Here is a 19,309-nt window from a genome sequence, read left to right as displayed (position 1 = left end):
TCTCTGTATGAAGAACGTGTCATGCTGATTCACACACCCTTAAAATAATAATACGTCCCCCTATTTCTAGATGTTGCTGTGTAATGTTGCCATAATTTTCAATTTTGCTGTCCACAGAGAGCGAAGAGGTTTACCAGCGACAAGTGCTGTCTATTTCCTGTATCGTCTTTGGCATAGTCATAGTGGGCATGATCTGTGCAGCGTTCTACTTCAAAACAAAGTAAGAGCCTTTGTCTAGCCTCTGTCCTGTCATCCTTATGCCTTTTCAGTTCTTCTGTGTTTTTCCTCCATGGCATTATTTCTGAAGAGAGTAAGGTACCAGAGACCTGATATACATTATTTCCTTGTGAGTCAACGTGCTCCCCCTCCCCCCCATAAAACCCCTGCATGTAAAAACGCCCCCGCCATTTCCATGACTGACACTCATAATGCCATTTATCAGAGTTTGCATACAGGAACACAGATGAATGGGAAGGGTTTGAAGAGGTTAATCTTCTTTGATCTTCTGGAAAGGCATGAAAATGCATCGTTTTCCTACCAGCTTTTCATATATCACAAAAACTGGCTTTGGGTGAAACAATGCTGAACATCCTGGCGACAATTTTGTGATCCATAAAATAAATAAATTCATAGTATGGTAATGTCTGCATCTGGCTCGAGCGTATCTATTTTGATTCATGACAGATTTATCGGTTATATATCGGAAGATGCAGAGGGCCTGGTAGTTTATATGGCTCAAACTGCTCAGTGACTCACAAGATTGGGCTACTGGCAGTTAATAATGGAGGTCCAAGCTTGCTTAGAAAGGAAGAGAGAATGGCCCTATCTGCACCATGCTATACCTCTAAAGCAGTATTATACTGCTTCAAACATTCATGGTGTCGCTCAGAGAATCCTGGGAACTGTAGTTTGTTATGGGTGCTGAGTTGCTATTCCCCTCACAACAGCTTCTTACATAGCACATGGGTCTGCCATTAAAAGAGGAAAAGTCAAAAATTCCATTGAGCATGCTCAAGCCCACACTAAAATTACATTTGGAGCCAACCTAGATGTGATATTCATTGCAGTAATCCATTTAATTTGCAGATTTTTTGAATGTAAAGAGGAGCCTCAGAACTGCAGGTTTGGGGAAGCCATAGTTTGACTCCTTTCCCCATTACAGTTCTGACGAAAATGAACTCTTCATGTTGGCTATTTGCATTTCAAGAGACACCTCCATTGCCCGCAGTGTAGGCTTCCTCCAAAGGCAAATAGCCACTATGGAGAAGCAGTTTGTGCCAGGAACTTAGCAAGGAAAGGAAGAGTTATACTTCTCCTGCCCCCCCCCCCCCCGTGCTTCAGGATTCCTTATGGCAGTAATTTACCTAACAAATAATATGCATGTTAAGTGCATTCGTGCAATTGATGTCACTTCTACTTCAGTCAAGTCTATAACCTACTGAAATTTGTTACTAGTAGCCACCAAAATCCGTTTTTGCCCTTGAGAAACATCACATTTAGGCTGCTGTCCTGGGAACTGGGCCTAGAAAATGGAGGAGGTGATTCAAAAAGTGGTTTGAATGTCTCTTGGGCCGAGTGCCTTTTGTGTGGTAAATGTTAGGCCCTTTGAAAAGGACAAGTCCTTCTTCCCTTATGTCACCTCCTGTTCTTATCCTGTTTCTGCGAAGAGAGAGGAACATGTATGCCACTCAAAAGCTCTCTGACGAACCATACCGCATCAAAAGTCAATGATGGACAACGGTTGGGGACTGTTTAGCAGTCAGAGAATGATGCAGCCCAGGTTAAGTTCCATTAATTTCAATGGGAGAAATTTCAGGACATGATTTTATTCCTCATTGAAATAAGTAGAATTTAAGTGCATTTGACTTTGGCAGTTTATGCCCACCAAAAAAAAAGTAGAAACTTATAATATATATCCCTATTAGTCCTATGCCCATTGCAATAAAATGCTGTCTAGACAAGGCATTGATTACTTTTCTGTTATTTTATGATTAACCATTATGTTTTCATTTTATGTTCTGTGTTTTAGATAATTATTCTGAAGGAGGAAATTTGTGTTCTCGGATGTCACACTTACACATTGTACAACCTGTGCGTTGGCATCCTTGGAATACTCAAATCCACAAATGCATTATTTAATTTCTTAATTTTTATTGACTAGAACAGTCCCCCCCCCCACACCATTGAACTGGCTTCATTGACCAAATAAAATCAAAGCTTTCTCTGTAGCTCTCATTGTCCTTGCTAGGGCACATAGTTCATCAGCCGCAAATTATGCAAGCAACAGTTTCATGGTTCTTAAACCAGGAAACCAGGAGTCAATGTGCATATATCACAACAATATAGGGCCTTGTCCTATCAGAATCTACCATAGCTCCCCATATGTATCTAAAATGTGAAGTGACTGAGTCATGAGTCTAAAATGTGAAAATTTCAGAAGCTTTTGAAATTTAGTATTGCTGAATTTTGCAGTTCTTGGATGATGGGTGGCTCTTAAGAACATGAGAAGAGTTCTGCTGAATCAGACCAAAGGCCCATCTGATCCCATATCCTGTTCTCACAGTGGCCAGCCAGAGACTTATGGGGAGTTCACTAGTAGGGCATGAACAAAACAGCACTCTCCCCATTTGTGATTCCCAACAACTGGCATTTAGAGTCTTTCTGCCTCCCAACAGTGGAGGTAATACACAGCCATTGTGGGTACTAGCCACTGATAGCATTGCTATCTCTGAATTTGTCTGAATTTTAAAGCCATCCAAGTTGATGGGCATCACTACAGCTTGTGGGAGCAAATTCAACCCTTTAACTATATGAGCTGCAAAGAAGCACCTTCTTTTGCCCATCCTGAATCTTCCGACATTCAGCTTTGTTAGAGGGTTATAGTATTATGAGAGATGAAGGAGAACTATCAGAGTATATATGGGCACATTATTGGTATAGGGAATGCCCATAACGTAGTGAACATTGACATTAATGTGTGAATGCTGACAACCACTAATGAGTATAATGAACATTTTGAAATAATCAGTAAGAAGGGACAAGAGCTCAGTGGTAGACCTTTGTGGGAACACTCAATCAAATTTAAAATATCTGCAATGGCAGATACATATTGCAATGGCTATATGTAGAAGTTGGGTTTTTGTAATTATCATAAGCTGGAGAAATGGGTTTCTATTTGCAGACAGAAATGCAGAGGTATAATAATGGATGCTGAAGGAGGAAGATGTGTTGGTCCTCAGCGGCACATACATTGCATGTAGAAGGGGTGATCCTCAGCATAGTTACAAAACTCAGGTACTAGGTGATGAGAAAGACCTCTGAGACCTTGGAGAGCAGCAACCTAGTCAGCACAGGCAAAACTAAGCTACATGGACAAACAGACCCAGCAGTTCCCTACGCTTGTGAATATATCTCCCCTCATTTTGGACAAGCATCCCTCCATGTTGACAATAGCATTTTGCCAGATGTCATCATTTGCTGGTTGTTGTTTGTTTGTCCTGTCCCCCCAAACATTAACAACATTGGCCTGGGACCGCCCATTTTCACCTTTGAATGTAGCTGTACGCCAGCTCCCTCAGCCAATAAAGCGAGATGAGTGCCACAACCCCAGTCGGCCACGACTGGACCTAATGGTCAGGGGTCCCTTTACCCTTTACCTTTATGAGCCACATTTCAAGCAGTCAGTGTAACAAATTAAAAAATGTTTGGGACCAACTGTCTCACTTTGACTCAAGTTCTAAATTGCAGCAGGCTCTGTGTGGTGGATTTCTGCAGCAAAAATCAGCCTGTGCAAGCTTGCAAGTCTCAGGGAAAGAAGGGTGGGTGTAAAAAAAGCGGTTTAACCCCTTTCCCTTTGGTCATTTTTCCATTTGAAAAACACTTTCCCCAAGCTAAGCTTTCAGTCACAGATAGGGCATCCTCTGAGGAAAAAGTAATCAGGTGAAGCTGTTTTGAGGCGAGAAATACCTGAAGGTGAACTCCATCTACTGACTGTGGTGGTCGGGGAACAAAATACTTTTATATAAGACTCGTCCGCTGCAATCTCGAAATAGCTGTGGTATTCTCTCACCAGCTAAGCATCTGAAACTAGCTCACAACAACCAAAATGGCTACTGCTCAAAAGCAGGTGCTCTGGATGCAGAAGGCTCCCAAGTTCCATCTGGCATCTTTAGGCAGGGCTGAGAATGTCTCATGTCTGAAAGCTTGGAGAACTGTGGGCAGTCATTGTAGACAAGGCTGACCTGGCTCAATATAAGGCAGCTTCCTACGTTCCTCTGATATTCTGATTACTAGAACGGTCCGAAAATGGGTGGGGACATGAAATGTATGACCAAATTAGCTGAAGTGTTTTCAAATTGAATGGACAGTTCCCAGCCAGCACATCAGAACATGAGAACAGAACTGTCTCACAATGATCTTCTGACATCATAATAGAAGGCAGTTCACACTCTTGAATCAGCCACAGATGTGGCAGGTTTGAGTTTGTGTGTGTAGATAGATATACAATGGTACCTCGGGTTACATACACTTCAGGTTACATACGCTTCAGGTTACAGATTCTGCTAACCCAGAAATATTACCTCGGGTTAAGAATCTTGCTTCAGGATGAGAACAGAAATCACACAGAAGCGGCGCAGTGGCAGCAGGAGGCCCCATTAGCTAAAGTGGTGCCTCAGGTTAAGAACAGTTTCAGGTTAAGAATGGACCTCTGGAACGAATTAAGTTCTTAACCTGAGGTACCACTGTACAGTGACAGCCAGCAATGTACTGATGCTTGCAGAAGTGAGAGATGTAATTAAAAAGCACATAAAAGAACAAAAGGCCACTTCTTTTTCTCTCCCCCACCCTGCACCAAACTCACAGTGTCTATGACAGTAGTGTCTCACATCAGATGTAACTGATCTGTAGGAAGGGCTATGTGAATGGAAAACAGGGACGTTGTATGTACGCTTGATAACTATGGAAATCCTTTAATAAAAACAACTATTTTAAAAAAGCACATAAAACATGCAATTCATATAATTCCCATGAACCATGATTTTTTGTTCCCCAATTCTTTTAAAATGGATGTTTGTAATAAAGCTCCAAATAAGCATACTCCGCAGTGGAATTTCACTTGCAGTGAAATTGTGTTAATTCTGTTACACATTATAGATCAAGCTTCAGGCATGGTTGCAGATAGAGCCATACTTCTAGTGTGAATTGCAAAAAGGAAAGCTTATTTATTGCTAAGATGAGACATATTCTTCTGAGAACATGTTCCCCCCCCCCCACCAAAAAAGGGCACTTTGCACAATTTTCTCTGATTTTTCTCTATTTCCCCACACAATGCTCCAGAACAACCCTGACTGCAGAGCACTGTGAAGGATGCAGAATGGTGGCCAGGCTGCCAATATCCTTATTGCTGCTGTAACCACTTGCAGCAGCAATGAATAAGAATCAAAGAAACAAACAAAAAGATTCCCCACCCCTGAGAAACTGTAGGGGAATTTCTTCTTTGCTGCTCTAGCATTTTGTTGAAGTACTTTCCCCAGTTTCTCTGTCCACAAATGCATACAGCTCTACTGTTGGTAATAACAGATGTTCAGATGAATGGAAGTTCAGTGGTTAATATGCATTAACAACTAGATATTGTTAATGTGCAGAACAACCAGATATTGCATATTTCCTGGTCAACATACACAGTTAAATTGTGAATATTAGGAGAACTTTGTACTAAGATGCCGAAGAATTTGAATGCTTTTTAAATGAATTTACAAGTTGTCATGATTTTTTTTAATGATTTTTTTTTCAAATATGCAAACTGATGTGAAAATGTGGAGAAATAAAAGTAAGATTGGGAAAATGAAAAGCTGAAAGGGACAGATTCACTCATCCCTCATTTCAGCATAAACCCTGCATTACTGAGAACAAGTTGTTCTGACCTGCCTGGACTTGCCTTCACAAAGGTTTCGGTTCTAGTCTGTGGTCATTGAAAATATTAGGACATTTGGAACCAGTAACCACATTAGAATAATTGAGATTACAAAAATAATAATCACTGTCCATCTTTATCTGGACATCTTTTTGTTTTTGTTTTTTTCTTCTTCTTTGCAGAAAGCAAACAAAACTTATTCAGGAACAGCTGAAAGAGACACGAAATGGGAAAACCTACAGCCTTAATGCTTCCAGCATGATGGCAAAATCAGAGACCAGGGCCGAAAGCCGAGTCCAGCTGCAAAATGTAAGTAACTTTGCCAACCTCCATCCTTAATTCACTGGTTGAATGCTTTAATGCTGATGGTTTGGGTTTTCGTCACCCCCAGATGTGCCACTAATTTGCACCTGTGGTGCTGTGGAATGGGGAAAAAGCTGAACAGAATCATTTTATTTGTCCAACGGTCTTTGTTAAAACAGTGCAAATTGGAGTTTTATTATGCTGTCTTGTCATGGTTTGCCATAGTAAATGCCAGCATCTGAATAGATGTAAAATTTATAGGAAAACTTCAGGGAGCAAAATGGGATGTAGGGAAAAAAGTTGCCTTGAACAGCCAGTCATGTTGGCTCAATGTCTTTGGGAACTATATAGCTTTATGGTGCAAAACAGCAGGCTATGAGAAAAGACACATTTAGTTATCTCCACACAAGGTTTTCAATTATATGCTGGCTATGTAAAAAACTCCAAATTAAACATTAGCCTGAACTAATTCAGAACCTGGGTCTGGAGGCAGACGGTTCCTAAGTGGACCCAGGATGGGTCAGCATAATTGAAGGGGTGCTGAATCAGAGCCCCGGGTTTGATCGTGGGACTGTAATTAGAGTTGCCATCTTCCCTTATTGATCCCTGTTCATTTGCCTTCAATAGCAGAAATCAACATGTGATTATGATCAGGGTCTCGTGGAATGACCTTAAAGATTGGCCAGAAGGCCATTTTAGAAGTAACCTTGTCCTGGGCTGCATGGTGCTTCAGAGGTTGACACTATCACACTCTGAACTAAGAAACAAATCGGAACCAATGCAGATCACACAGAGTTGGTTGTATGATCCTAGTGCCAAGCTCCCCATCAATATTTTTGAGCCACGTCTTCTCCTGTCCTTTTATGCTCTTAAAGAAATTGGGTTCTTTCCTTGAACCATGGTACTGATATTGATAGGAATACATAAAAGTAATATCATCAAAAACCACACACACACACACACACACACCCTACTGTTTCAGTCCTTCATTATTTTTGTTGTTGTTTATTTTAGAAATGTCACTGTCTTTACATGAACAGATGCATCGAGGTAGTGGGATTCAAAGCCCATAAGCAAGAATATTCTCCATCTCAGTTTTTTAATGCTCCATTTTACTGGCGTTGATAGTTCGTTTCTCTTTCTTCTCACCTCCCGGAAAGACAAGATTAATGGGGTGCCTTCATTATGCATTGCAATTGACTGTCTCGTAATTGAAGGTTGCGTTCTACTTGAAGGTTACTTTGCATAACAGCACAGCCTGCACTTTGAGCACACAAAGAGCTTTTGCCTGGACAGATCTTTCCCCGAAAACCAAAGCCCGGTTTGCCCTGCTGTCTCATCCACTCACCAAACTTAAACTGCCTTTCAACAAGTTGAGCCATCGTTAGAGACAGTCCAAGACATCTGCTTGCCCTCCCTGATAGTTACAGTCATAATAACCATAATAATGATAACTTGCTACCCCTCATGTGGGCCACTTAGTGGGGACTGCGGCTCATTCGTGGGTGCTTTCCTCTGCCCCCAGGGGGGACTGTTAGGGTGCCGACTCCTTTCTGTTGAAAGATTCTAGACCTCTCATAGCATTTATAATTCCCCTGATTGAAAGTGGAATAGCCTGGCTTCAGTAGTCTATGCTCCGGTAACCACCAGATTACATTACATTACAATGTGCTATATGTGGCTCCAGAACCTGCAGCTGGTGCACAACACAGCAGTCGGACTGTTAATGGCAAGCAGATGGTCCAGTCACATTGCCCCGACTACATTGCCTCTCTATGCTTTTCTGAGGGCCTCATTCGCAAAGTGCTGATCCCAAATAATTTCCCAAATAACCTCTGGGTAATATAGAGGTTAAGAAAACAACAACTTAAATGGCCACCAGCAGCTGCAAAATACAGTTTTACAAAATGGGAGCTGTTCTGGTTAGCACTGTGTCAGATAAGATCTGGCATCCACCCTCCCTCAAAAAAGTGGACATGGCCAGAACCCAAGGAGGGCTGTATTTCTCTCTTTACTGTTCTCTTTTCTCCCTCTCCCCACCAAACGCCCTTCCTCCCTGCCACCAGTCTGATCTTCCTGATCTTGCCACCAGTCTGAACTGATCACTTGCAGGCAGCTTTCAGCATTAGGCCTAGGGCCTGGGCTTTTCAGCCAGAACTCACCAGAACTCAGTCTTGGCGCCATTATAAGAGAACAAGAGAGGCGTTTATGTTGAGTTCTGGCACCTCTTTTTCTAGAAAAATAGCACTGCCTATGGCCATAGGTTGCCACCCCATGGTGTATTAGGAATCCCCGCCCCCATCATTTCTACCCATAGTTTGGCATACTATTGTACCTTAGTGCTCTGACAGGCTGGATTTGCACGGCAGAAAGACCCTTCTGTACATATGTGCCAAATTCAATGTCCCTTTGGGAACTTGTTTTCAAGAGACCATGCTATGTAAATGCAAGGAAGTGACTATAATCCCACCACTTCCTTTTTGCAGCCCGTTTTAAATGCATTGCAAATTTGCTTTTCACTTCAGCTAGCCTCATTTATGTTTTCAGCTGTTTGCATAACTGCAGTTAAAAAAATACCACAGTCCTCCTTCTCTTCCCTCGCTCACCTCTGTGCCAACGAAAGCTTCAATAGCTTGATTATCAAATCTGCATGCAAGGTTAAAAACATGGATGTTTGCTTTCAAGAGGTGTTTTTCATCTGTGACACAGCACTTCACACGGCGCTTTAAAATGGCATGTTTTCTCATTTGCATTCTTCTTTCAAACTGCTCAATAAATTGCAAGCTCCCTAAATTCACTAGAGGTTCAGATTAGGAGGGTTACATTTGACATTATACTTCTCACGCTGTAAGATGTGGAACTAATACTTACGATCGGCAACACTATATTTAGGAAGTAACAGACATACCTAATTATATAACATTTAAGAGCCTTTTCATTCTTTATTTTCTAAGAGAAAATTAGGTACACATTTCAGATTTCAGGGACAGCTAGTTTCTGTATTCTTGATGGCTACTATTTTCTTCATCTGGTTGGGCCCTGTGAGAATAGGGTGCCAGAATAGATGAGTCTTTGGTTCTCCTTATGCTCAGATACCAGTCTGGAAGTCAGCATTGTCTACCCCTATTTCTTAAAAATAAATAAATAATCAAAGCATTTTCCAAAAATTATAAATCAGTAAAACCCCTGGACTTGTTTAGGGATTTGTAAATTAATACAGGGAACTTGAACCAGGCTCAGTAGTAGATGGGGATGTTTTAACAGTGGTGTCCTGTGTTGGCAGCTATGTGTTCCCCATCAGCAGTCTAGCCATTCTTCCCCATCTGGATATTCTGGGCCAGACCTAAGGGAAAACCTTCATGGAGTTCACTGCAGTAATCCACCCTCAAGGTTACCAGTGTATGGTCTACAGTGGTCAGGCTATCACAATCCAAGAATGTTCGTATTTGGTGAACCAGGCAAAGCAGGTAAAAGGCTCACCTACCCAAAGAGGATACATGGGCGTCTTGTGACAATGATATGTTCAGGAGTACCCTAAAGCTATGTACCTGCTCCTGCAGCTGGAGTGTGACTCTGTCCAGAATGGGCATTTTTCAGACATGAGAATAACCTACCCCAAGAGTCTCCATCTTTTCTGAATTCAAGCACAGTTTATCAGCCCTTCTCAGATCCACCACTGCATTCAGAAATTAGTCTAGAGCTTTAACAATCTCTCCTGATTCAGACATTATGGAGAAACAGAGCTGTGTGTTTTCTGTTGGAAATGACTTCAGAAGAACAGTATGGACCAGATATGTGTAGTTCCTATGAATTTATTATTGGGGGAGAACTGAAAACTAGAGATGGCATGCAATGGGATGGGATGGACCTGTGACTGAGTGCCACTAAGACTTTAAAAAGGCAGTTTTTCTTCAAATCACATTACTGTGCAGTATGCCCCTACAATTGATGGGGGGGGGGATTCTTTGGTTGGCTTTCCTCAGTGGGCTAACTTGAACCAACTCTCTTGAATTTGCTTGTAGATCAGAAGTTAACTCCCAGTCAGATTGCACATTTATCTGAATTTTGTAATGAAGTTTTGGCATGTAGAAAGTCCACAAAGATGTATTTTACATTAAAAGTGTATACCAACTGTGTACAACTTAAATACTTTTTGTGCATACTTTCAAAACATTTGAATTAGGCTGCTCAGTCCACCCATAGCTCTTGCCTACAAGAATATTCCTTGTACATAGAAAACAATGTTAGGGAGAAAGGATGCAGCCTAGCATTCTTCTTGAGCTGCTAATATTCTGTGACAATATTTTGTCTTATTTTCATTTCCATGGAAGTGTATGTAACTCTGTATGTTCCTCTCAGTGAAGCACATTTGTATTTACTGAGGTTGGAAAGGGAATAAATAAGTATTAATTGATTGAAAGCCAATATATAGTCATGGAAGTACATAACTGAAAGGTAATGTTAAAGGTAGAGGACACCTGACAGTTAAGTCCAGTAACGAACGAATTTGGGGTTGCGGCATTCATCTCGCTTTACTGGCCAAGGGAGCTGATGTTTGGCCGCAGACAGTTTTTCTGGGTCATGTGGCCAGCATGACTAAGCCGCTTCTGGTGAAACCAAAGCAGCACACGGAAACACCATTACCTTCCCACCAGAGTGGTACCTATTTATCTACTTGTACTTTGATGTGCTTTCAAACTGCTAGGTAACCGAAAGGTACCTTAGTGTTATTTGCTCCAAACATCAGCTCCCTACTCATGGATGGAAACTTAAGAAACTTTTGCAAATAAGAACCAATCTATAAAAATTATAAGAGAATGGCATGTAGTTGGAGGAGAGGGAAGATTGTTCCATCAGGCACACAAAGATGCTTGTGCTGATGGAACAATATCCTTACCACCACATTGAATTCCATCCCACATAGCCATAACTATAAAGTTCAGTTAGTTTTAAAGGTTTACTCTTAATATGATGATAAACTGGCTCCAACTCTCTGTTACATTCAGTTGAGCCACAAATGCAGCTTCCTGGCCCAATATCTAATGGACAAAGGTTGAACCTCTGTACCATCTGAGGACCAGAATTTTAATCCCCCCTCCCCGCAAATCTCTTTCTAGACTAATCCCTCATGGTGTCATGCACGGTTCCATGAAGATGGAAGAAGGGGTGAATGAAATTTTATTTCAGCACTGAGCAGAGGGTATACATGATGGAACAGGCAGGATCAGTGTCGTTGCAGCATTTGCTGGAGCCTGGGGCATGCACCTGCATGGGGGCACCTGGTTGAGATCCCTCAAAATCATGCTCCTAGGGCTATGGCCTCCCTGCTCCATGACCCCTCATGCTACAGCCCTGGGCGGGATTAGTGGCTATGGGGATTTGTCACTTTTGAGAGACATAAGAACATTAGAGGAGAGTTTTTCACTTCCAGCAAAGTTATACTGGGGAACACCCATCTGTGTTTCATATCATTGTCTGAAACAATGGCCACCATCACCTACTGTAACTGGTGGCAGTTTTGCCATCCAGGAAGGAGCATTTTCCAACTGTGCTATATGCAGCCTTTTAATTGGAAGTCTGCTAGAGATTGAACCTGGAACTTTATGCAGGCAAAGCACATGATTTGTTGCTGAACTGTGGTTCACTTCCTATTCTAAACGTCACCATTCCCTACCATTTCTATTAGTGCCTTTCCTCCACCAGCTATCAAAGTGTTTCGCAGATGAAGGCAGCAATCCTCTCTTAAACAAACTAGGAAACAGGACCAACCAAGATCACTCTGCTGATTCCATGACAGTGTGAGGGGTTGAAATTGGCTGTGAGGCCAGTCTCCTCTGTGTTTGAACCATGCTGTCTCCATTGATTTCTTTAGGACAGCCAGCCTTGGGAGGTAAGAGTGGAAAATTGCTAGTGAGTGGCTAGGTAATTGCATTTGACAGTTGATTTTCTCCATGAAACTGTGAATAATTGGAAAATTTGCACAAAAGCTTATTTTTAAATGCTATCATTATTCATTAATTTATTTAACTACATGCCTCAAAAGTGCTTTTCAGTAATTGCTCTAACAACAAGCACAAATATAATCAGCCAGGAGACAATAAGCACTTTCACAATAATAGCACAATTAAGCCTTTTACTGTACCAAAATGCCAAGCTGATCTAGTAGCCAGAGCAAATCCGTGGCACTTGGACAGGGTATTGGGTTGCTTGCCATGTGGAGCAAAAGCATTTTCAAAGTGCACTCGGCAATTCTGACCAAAAGTGAAATCATGCACAGATTCCAGCTCTGAACATGGACCTTTAAACATGAAAGGAAATTGAAAATAAGCACAGATGAGGAACGAGGAGCAAGAAAGTGGAACCTTTTCTTGAATTTGCTCCTCAAAGTAACAACTTTATGCAAGGCTTCTTCAGCAACACTCCCGCACCAGTGAAATCTGGCTAGAAGGGGCTTGGCCCCTATTGCACAAGGCTCAGACGGGTGGTAAATTGGTTAAACATTTTCAGCAGGGGGCTGGTCCACTGTCCCTCAGACCTTGGGGGGGGGTAAAGTTGTGCCCAAGTCACATTTGGGTATGCCATCTGGACTGAAAATGGTGGCCTGTGGCCCAACGTTGATGATGACCACCACCCCCACCTCAGGAACCGTCATGCCGAGTGTGCTGACAGTATGTTGAGAGGCAGCCACAGACAAGTGGACATACAGACAAGCCACCTTTTAAAATATATACTAGATGAAGTGGTATTTTAGCGGCTGTTTTTTCCCACGTGCACAAGCTGTTACTTATGAGTTGTTTTTACCTGTATGGGCCTACAGCCGTAATAAATAAATATAAATAAATATACTAGATGAAGGATTCTGCGGGCAGGTCTGGTTGTCCCAGCCACATGGTCAGGACCGGATTTAGATTTGATGAGGCCCTAAGCTACTGAAGGTAATGGGGCCCTTTATATGTCCAACTGTCCTTTGTCAACAACAAATTGCTGCTGATTTTTGTGTTTAATATATGCTATATGGTAATTTATGGAACTAATAGGTATTTAAAGCCATTTGCACATAACAAAATATGTATTTTATCAAAGTAATTGTTGAACTGAAAAACAATTAAGAAGTAGTATATTAATAGTGAAATACAATTAAGAAGAAGTATATTTTTTGGGAGGGCCCAAGAGAGTGGGGCCCTAAACTTGTTTAGCTTTTATGTAAATCCGGTACTGTGCATGGTGCTAGATTGGAGCCAGGTGTTGTGAACCTATTGTGTCAGTATACATGGTAGTTTATGCTATGGGTTTTTTGTGTTTTTTTAGGTCTTGGTTGTTTAAAAATCTAACAGACTTGGGCACTTTTTTTGGGGGGGGGGAGTTATTTTAAAAACAATTAATAAAGTATTAATCTACATTCCTCCCAGTGTTTGTGTGCAGGGTGCAGGTTCAGTTTTGAAAAGTTCTATTGAAAGTGTGAAATGTTTTCCTTTTCCTCGCTGCTACCTCTGTATTTCATGGTTACCTTGTACCCCACCTCCTCCACCCTCTTTTAATAAATCCAGCTTTTGTTTTCTGAGAAGCCTTCAGCACTGCAGAATTTTAATTCACACTGAATAGCATAATGATAGACCTTTACGTGTTTAGACTTCTGTTTATTTGAAAGACAACCCATTGCATCTCAGTTACTTAAAATGGTTTAAAATGCCATATCTCAAATTTATTTTAGGCAGTTGATTTTTATCCATGAGAAGTCTTGGAACTAACGGTTTTATGAATCATAAAATCATTATTATTGCAGAGGGCCTTCTCGGTAGTGGCACCGGCCCTGTAAAACCTCCTCCCATCAGATGTCAAGGAAATAAACTTTTAGAAGACATCTGAAGGCAACCTTGTATCAGGAAAAATTTAAATGTCTAATGTTTTATAATTTTTTATGTGCTGTAAGCTGCCCAGAGTGGCTGGAGAAACCCAGCCCGATGGGCGGGATATAAATAATAAAATTATTATTATTATTTGCCCTGTGCCTGGGCATCAAGTGACAAAACAGATTAGATGGACTGAGCTGAGGGCCGCAACGTTATTTAGTGATATTCATTGATTTTCAGAATACTTGACTAAAGATCTGCTAAATATCTCACCAACCCATCTGACTTGCAAGGAGAGAAACAGGTAAATAGGGTGTCCTGCACAACTCACCTTATTTGACAATCCTGTCTTAGCTTACATCATTCTAGCTTTAATTGTCCCACTCTTTGCTTTCCATAGTCTATGCACTCTCAGAAAGAGGCTGCAGAGATTCTGCCAGGGTCCCGATTCTCCACTGACTAGTGTGACCAACAGGCCAAAGCCTGCTCCCTCTTCCAGATCCCTTCAAGCTATTAAGTCCTGAGCAGTTCATTAAAAGAGGGGTGGGAAGCCTGTATTGGACTTCAGCTCTCAACATCCCTGAACACTGTCCATGCTATCTGGGGCCTATGGGAGTCAGAATCCAGCAACATCCGGATTCCAACTCCTATAGGTCCCAGATAGCATGGACATTGTTCCTGGTAGAGCAACCAATTGCTGAAGAGAGAAGGCTGTGTAGCTTCATGCCTCACTTGGCTTGGAGTTGCTTTTTGTAGTACAGTCTGCCACACTATAAAGGGGGGAAATATGCTCAGTTGATGTCATGGCAATGTCAAGTGATTGGCCGGTGGATGGGGCCCCGCCCATCTGTCAAAATAATCTACTGATATACAAAGGGGAGGATTCAGAATGCAAAATTTGCATTTTTGAGACAAGCGGTTTTCTTTTTCGTCAATAGCTATGCAAATGTCTCCAGAACTGAAAATGTTTCTCTGTCTCAGTTTAAATAAAGCATTAATATTTTCCTCATAAAATAATTAGCTGTCATAATGCTGATTAGAACCAGGAGCTGAAACTTTTGCAAACAATAAAGTATATATATTCTATGGCAAACTCTGGCAAACAACAGTGTGCATACAAATAATATGTGTATATATTCTGACAATGCATCAGTATAACTCTATTTTAATTTTACCCTGCCTCCAAATTCCTCCAATATAATTTCCCAGTTAAATAATTACACAGCTTCTCAAAAATGCAGTCCTTGCTATGCAGAAACTGTGCTATATTGAACACGTGCTGAACCTCATTAATCCTCAAATCAGCTTTTCCACACAACCACACCTGACCCACCAAGCTCTGCTGGAGCTCTGCTGTTGACCTTCAGATTCTGCAAGGCTCCACATCCTACCTATGGGGTTTCATCTTATTTTCCCACAAATTTGTCCTCCGTTCCCAAACTTCCGCAAGCCGCCACCTCTGCAAATTATGTTTGTTCCAATAGCAATGTCCTTATGACAGCAGCTGCTGAAAGAAAAGAAAGGGGCGAGCACGGGCTGCCCCGACCTTAAATGCCCCCTACTAAGCCCGCCCCTGCTACCAGCCGATTGGCTGGCGCAGTGAATTATGAATACTAATGAATCCCGGGATTCCCCAAGTCCTGCGGGGCTGCAGCCAGCCCCGCGAGGATGTAGATGGGGCGTGAGCCCGCAACCCCCCTCCTTATGTCGGGAGTGGCTTTCTCACTGCAATGCAATTCAGGGCAGATGGCAAGGGAGGAGAGATGTAGGACACACCAGTAAGCGCTCCACAGCAATGGAGTCGAGAAGCACTGACTTTCAGTTGATGGCCTATGACTCCGAATCTGCTTCCTCTATGGATTAGCTGCACAACCACAGGGCAGCCAATCCCAGCAGGGTTGCTCTCACTGCCAGTCAGCTGATCAGTGGGGAAAGGAAGGCTCCGTTGCCTATACACAATTGGGAGCATCTTTGAAGGCTTCCATCTCTAACTGTCCCTCACATATGATGTCAGAGGTGTGGCAGGTGGGTGTGGCTTGGGGAAAAGTTCCCATTGTGCAGTTATGTGACTTGACATAGTGATATTTTGTGGATATATTGTGGTAAGATCCTTGTGGAAAGGAGCCTCAGCAGAACATAACTTGGATCATTCGGAAAACCTAGATGTTGGGATAAAGTGATTGCGTGTTGAGACCCCGAAACCACCCCCTCATTGATAAATAAGTGACGAGGACACAGATATTGGGTTAAATGTTGGTGGACAAATTTAGACCACAACTTTAGTGGTTACAGAATGTGAGTGGTATTGGCTTAGGCATTGGACTGACCCGACGATATCTGATTCCTGCCCATCATGCAGGGAGTCCGGTAAGGATCAACCACCGGTAGGGGGAACCCCGTTGATACAAACCAACTTGAGCTCCCCCAGGGTTCCCGACAGGGTCGTGGCATGGCTCTAGCCCTGCCCCGGGCTTCAGACAAGATCCACACCCCTGCATTCCTTTAACGGAATACCCTTAAGCTTGGAGGGGCAGGTGAGGGCCACACCTCCCTCCCCCCATCATGAGATCAACCAATGCCTAACCGCCAAACATTACAAAGTTGTGACGATTGCCTCAGTTTAAATGGGTCCTGGCCATGCCTCCCCAGACAGCAGATTGGCTGGCTGGACGATGAAGTGGCTAGGAACCTCCGGGTGACATGGAACTTCGTCCCCCGCCCCCAGAGGGGAGTGGGTGGCCATGTGGTCCACGTGAAGTGGAGCAGATTTCCTGCCACCTCCTCGCAAATGATTGTGGGCACAAGATGTTGGAAATGGAGACTTGGGGTACATTTTGGACTAAGGCAAAACATGTTCTCCATACACATGCATATGAGAGGAAACTATTCTAAAATAATGCTAAGTTGGTATGTAACTCCTAAAATCATAAGTAAAGGAAATGAGAATTGCCCAAAGACTTGTCGGAAAGAAACAGGAGACTATATCACATATGGCAGAAATGCAATGGGGTAAAGGAATATTAGGAAAAGATTGCAGATTTAATATAAAAAAAATAGGTTATGAAATCCCGTATGATCCTCTGCTATTATTATTAAATTATGCTGCTGAGTCAATGAGGAAAGAACACCAAGAACTATTTCCTTATATGGATGCTATAGCAAGTATGCCAATAATAGCTAGTATTAATGAATGGACAGGTGCAATTTGAGAATTTGATTTAATGTCTAAGTTGACACATTTATCAAAGTCAAAAGAACCAGGACAAATGCAAAGTGTTTCTGTGGCAAACTGGATCCTGATATTGTCTCAAAGTTGCTCTCAAAGATTGAGTACAGCTTTGAGATGTTCTGATTGTTAAGGAACTGATTTTGCTTTGGTTTATCAGTCTTACATTGCTGTGCAACTTCCCTTAGCAGCATTGCATTTGGTTAATTTTATCTTTATTTTTTCTTGATTGTCATAATAATAAATAATGATAAGTTCTTTAACAGAATGAAGCATCTTGGGAAACGTAGTTTATTAAGGGTATGGAGTACAATTCCTACCATTGTTCTTTCCCAAGATTATTGGGGGGTGGGAACCATGTTTGTGACAGTGGTGTAAATAGCTTTGTGTGTGTGTGTGTGTGTGTGTGTGTGTGTGTGTGTGTGTGTGTGACAAAGTGACTGCAAACTCCAACCCCTTAAGGCCAGAGTGGTGGCTCATTTGCACTGTGGCATAGTATTAGTAAGCCTCCCTGTAATGCATATTATGTATGCATTTGATGGTCTTGCAAGAAACCTAGAGATTAAATAAAATATATCTGTTGCAAATAGTCTTTGTCTGTGGGTTTGATCGTACTTAACTCTGTGCATTTACCATTTATGTACCTCTCTGAAAAGTGCTGCTGCTGCTCAAGTATAAATATCACAAGTGTTCGGGGAGAAATAAATACCACAATGGTTCTCATTATATGGGGGGGGGGCCTTTTGAGACTTTCTGAGTCTTCTTAAGTATACTTTAGCAGAACAGCTTGTAAAATTCTGAAGGACCAGGAGGATGAACTGTGAATTGATGGGAACTGAACTAAATCCTTTTTGGAGGGGAGGAGCTGGAACTGGAACTAGCTTCCAAATGAACTTTCCAAGCTCAGGTTCACACAGTGGCCAACCTGATGTCTGTAGGACGCTCACAAGCAGAACCCGAAGCACAGCACTGCTCTCCCACCTGTAATTCCCTGCAAATAGCAGATAGCTTTTGTGTGTAGTAGCAGAATATGCTCACCTGATCCACCAGGTCTTATCCCGTGGCACAATCTAAGCCCGCTCCTTGGATCTGGGAAGTGTACAGTGTTTTTAAGATCAAAATCTGGCACCTCCTTCTTTTGTTCCATGAGCAGACATTATCTCACGGTACTTACATATACGGAGTCATATACATGGCTATTAATGCACCGTTAATCTCTCTTCCTGCCCCTCATTTTCTTTGCTACAGTATTCAAAGGCAAACAGACATCCAGAGCCAGTGATGGAAAAAATGATGGAATCTAGCTTTTCAGGAACTCAGTCCTTTCCGGAAGCCTTGTCTCCTGACAGAGGTAGCCAGGCTATGAAGCCACACAGGTAAGGAAGCGACTCTTAATTGACATTTGTTTTGTGATACATATGCAGTACAGTCATGCACAGTGACTAGGGGGACATTTAAGAGTGTATGGCATGGAAGGAACCTTGATCTGTTCATTAAGCAGATGTCCAACATTTCTTCCACTGCAGATGTAAAACAGCCATTACTTCTGCTCTCCGTGTTCCACATTCTTCTCTCTCTTTTTTCTAAAAGGCCTAGAGGAAGTATTAAGGATGCCATCAAAGCTGTAGTCACAGACCAGTGAAGGAGGCAATTGTATTCTGAGAAACCATCAGAATAGAAGATTTTCCCCACTCTGCTGCCTCATTTCAGTTAATGACTTATCTTCTTGTAGGCAGACAGTGATGCCAACGACCAGATTTTCTCAGTGCCCACCCCCCAAACAAATAGAACTCAATATGAAAAATGGCTGCTTTATATATTCACCTAAGAGCGAACAATCACCCACCTAGTCTTGCATCCTTTTCTCACAGTGGCCAACTAGATGTGTCCCCCCCCATTGACAATTCCAGTTTTCTTCACTCCAATTCTGGGCTAGGGGGTTGCTGGAAGGATCTCTCTGTAGTCCTTAGAACAGAGATAATAAATGATTCTATCTGATATGTTGTCAAGTGATTG

General features: G+C 42.2%; 1 protein-coding gene across 2 annotated transcripts in view; it reads left to right on the top strand.

Moving 5' to 3' along the window:
• NRG3 (neuregulin 3) overlaps positions 1-19,309 on the top strand; it is a 618,135-nt gene that overhangs the window by 581,921 nt on the left and 16,905 nt on the right. For both annotated transcript variants that reach the window (XM_081913619.1, XM_081913618.1), the window contains 3 exons: positions 118-220; positions 6,097-6,223; positions 18,542-18,669. In XM_081913619.1, coding sequence (XP_081769745.1) covers positions 118-220; positions 6,097-6,223; positions 18,542-18,669 — 358 coding nt within the window. The remainder of the gene's footprint in view (positions 1-117; positions 221-6,096; positions 6,224-18,541; positions 18,670-19,309) is intronic.

Source organism: Podarcis melisellensis (genome assembly GCF_964234715.1).
Source record: "Podarcis melisellensis genome assembly, chromosome: 5".
Taxonomy (NCBI): Eukaryota; Metazoa; Chordata; class Lepidosauria; order Squamata; family Lacertidae; genus Podarcis; species Podarcis melisellensis.
The sequence above is the reverse complement of the archived record's forward strand: the minus strand, read 5'-3'. Positions and strand labels throughout refer to the sequence as shown.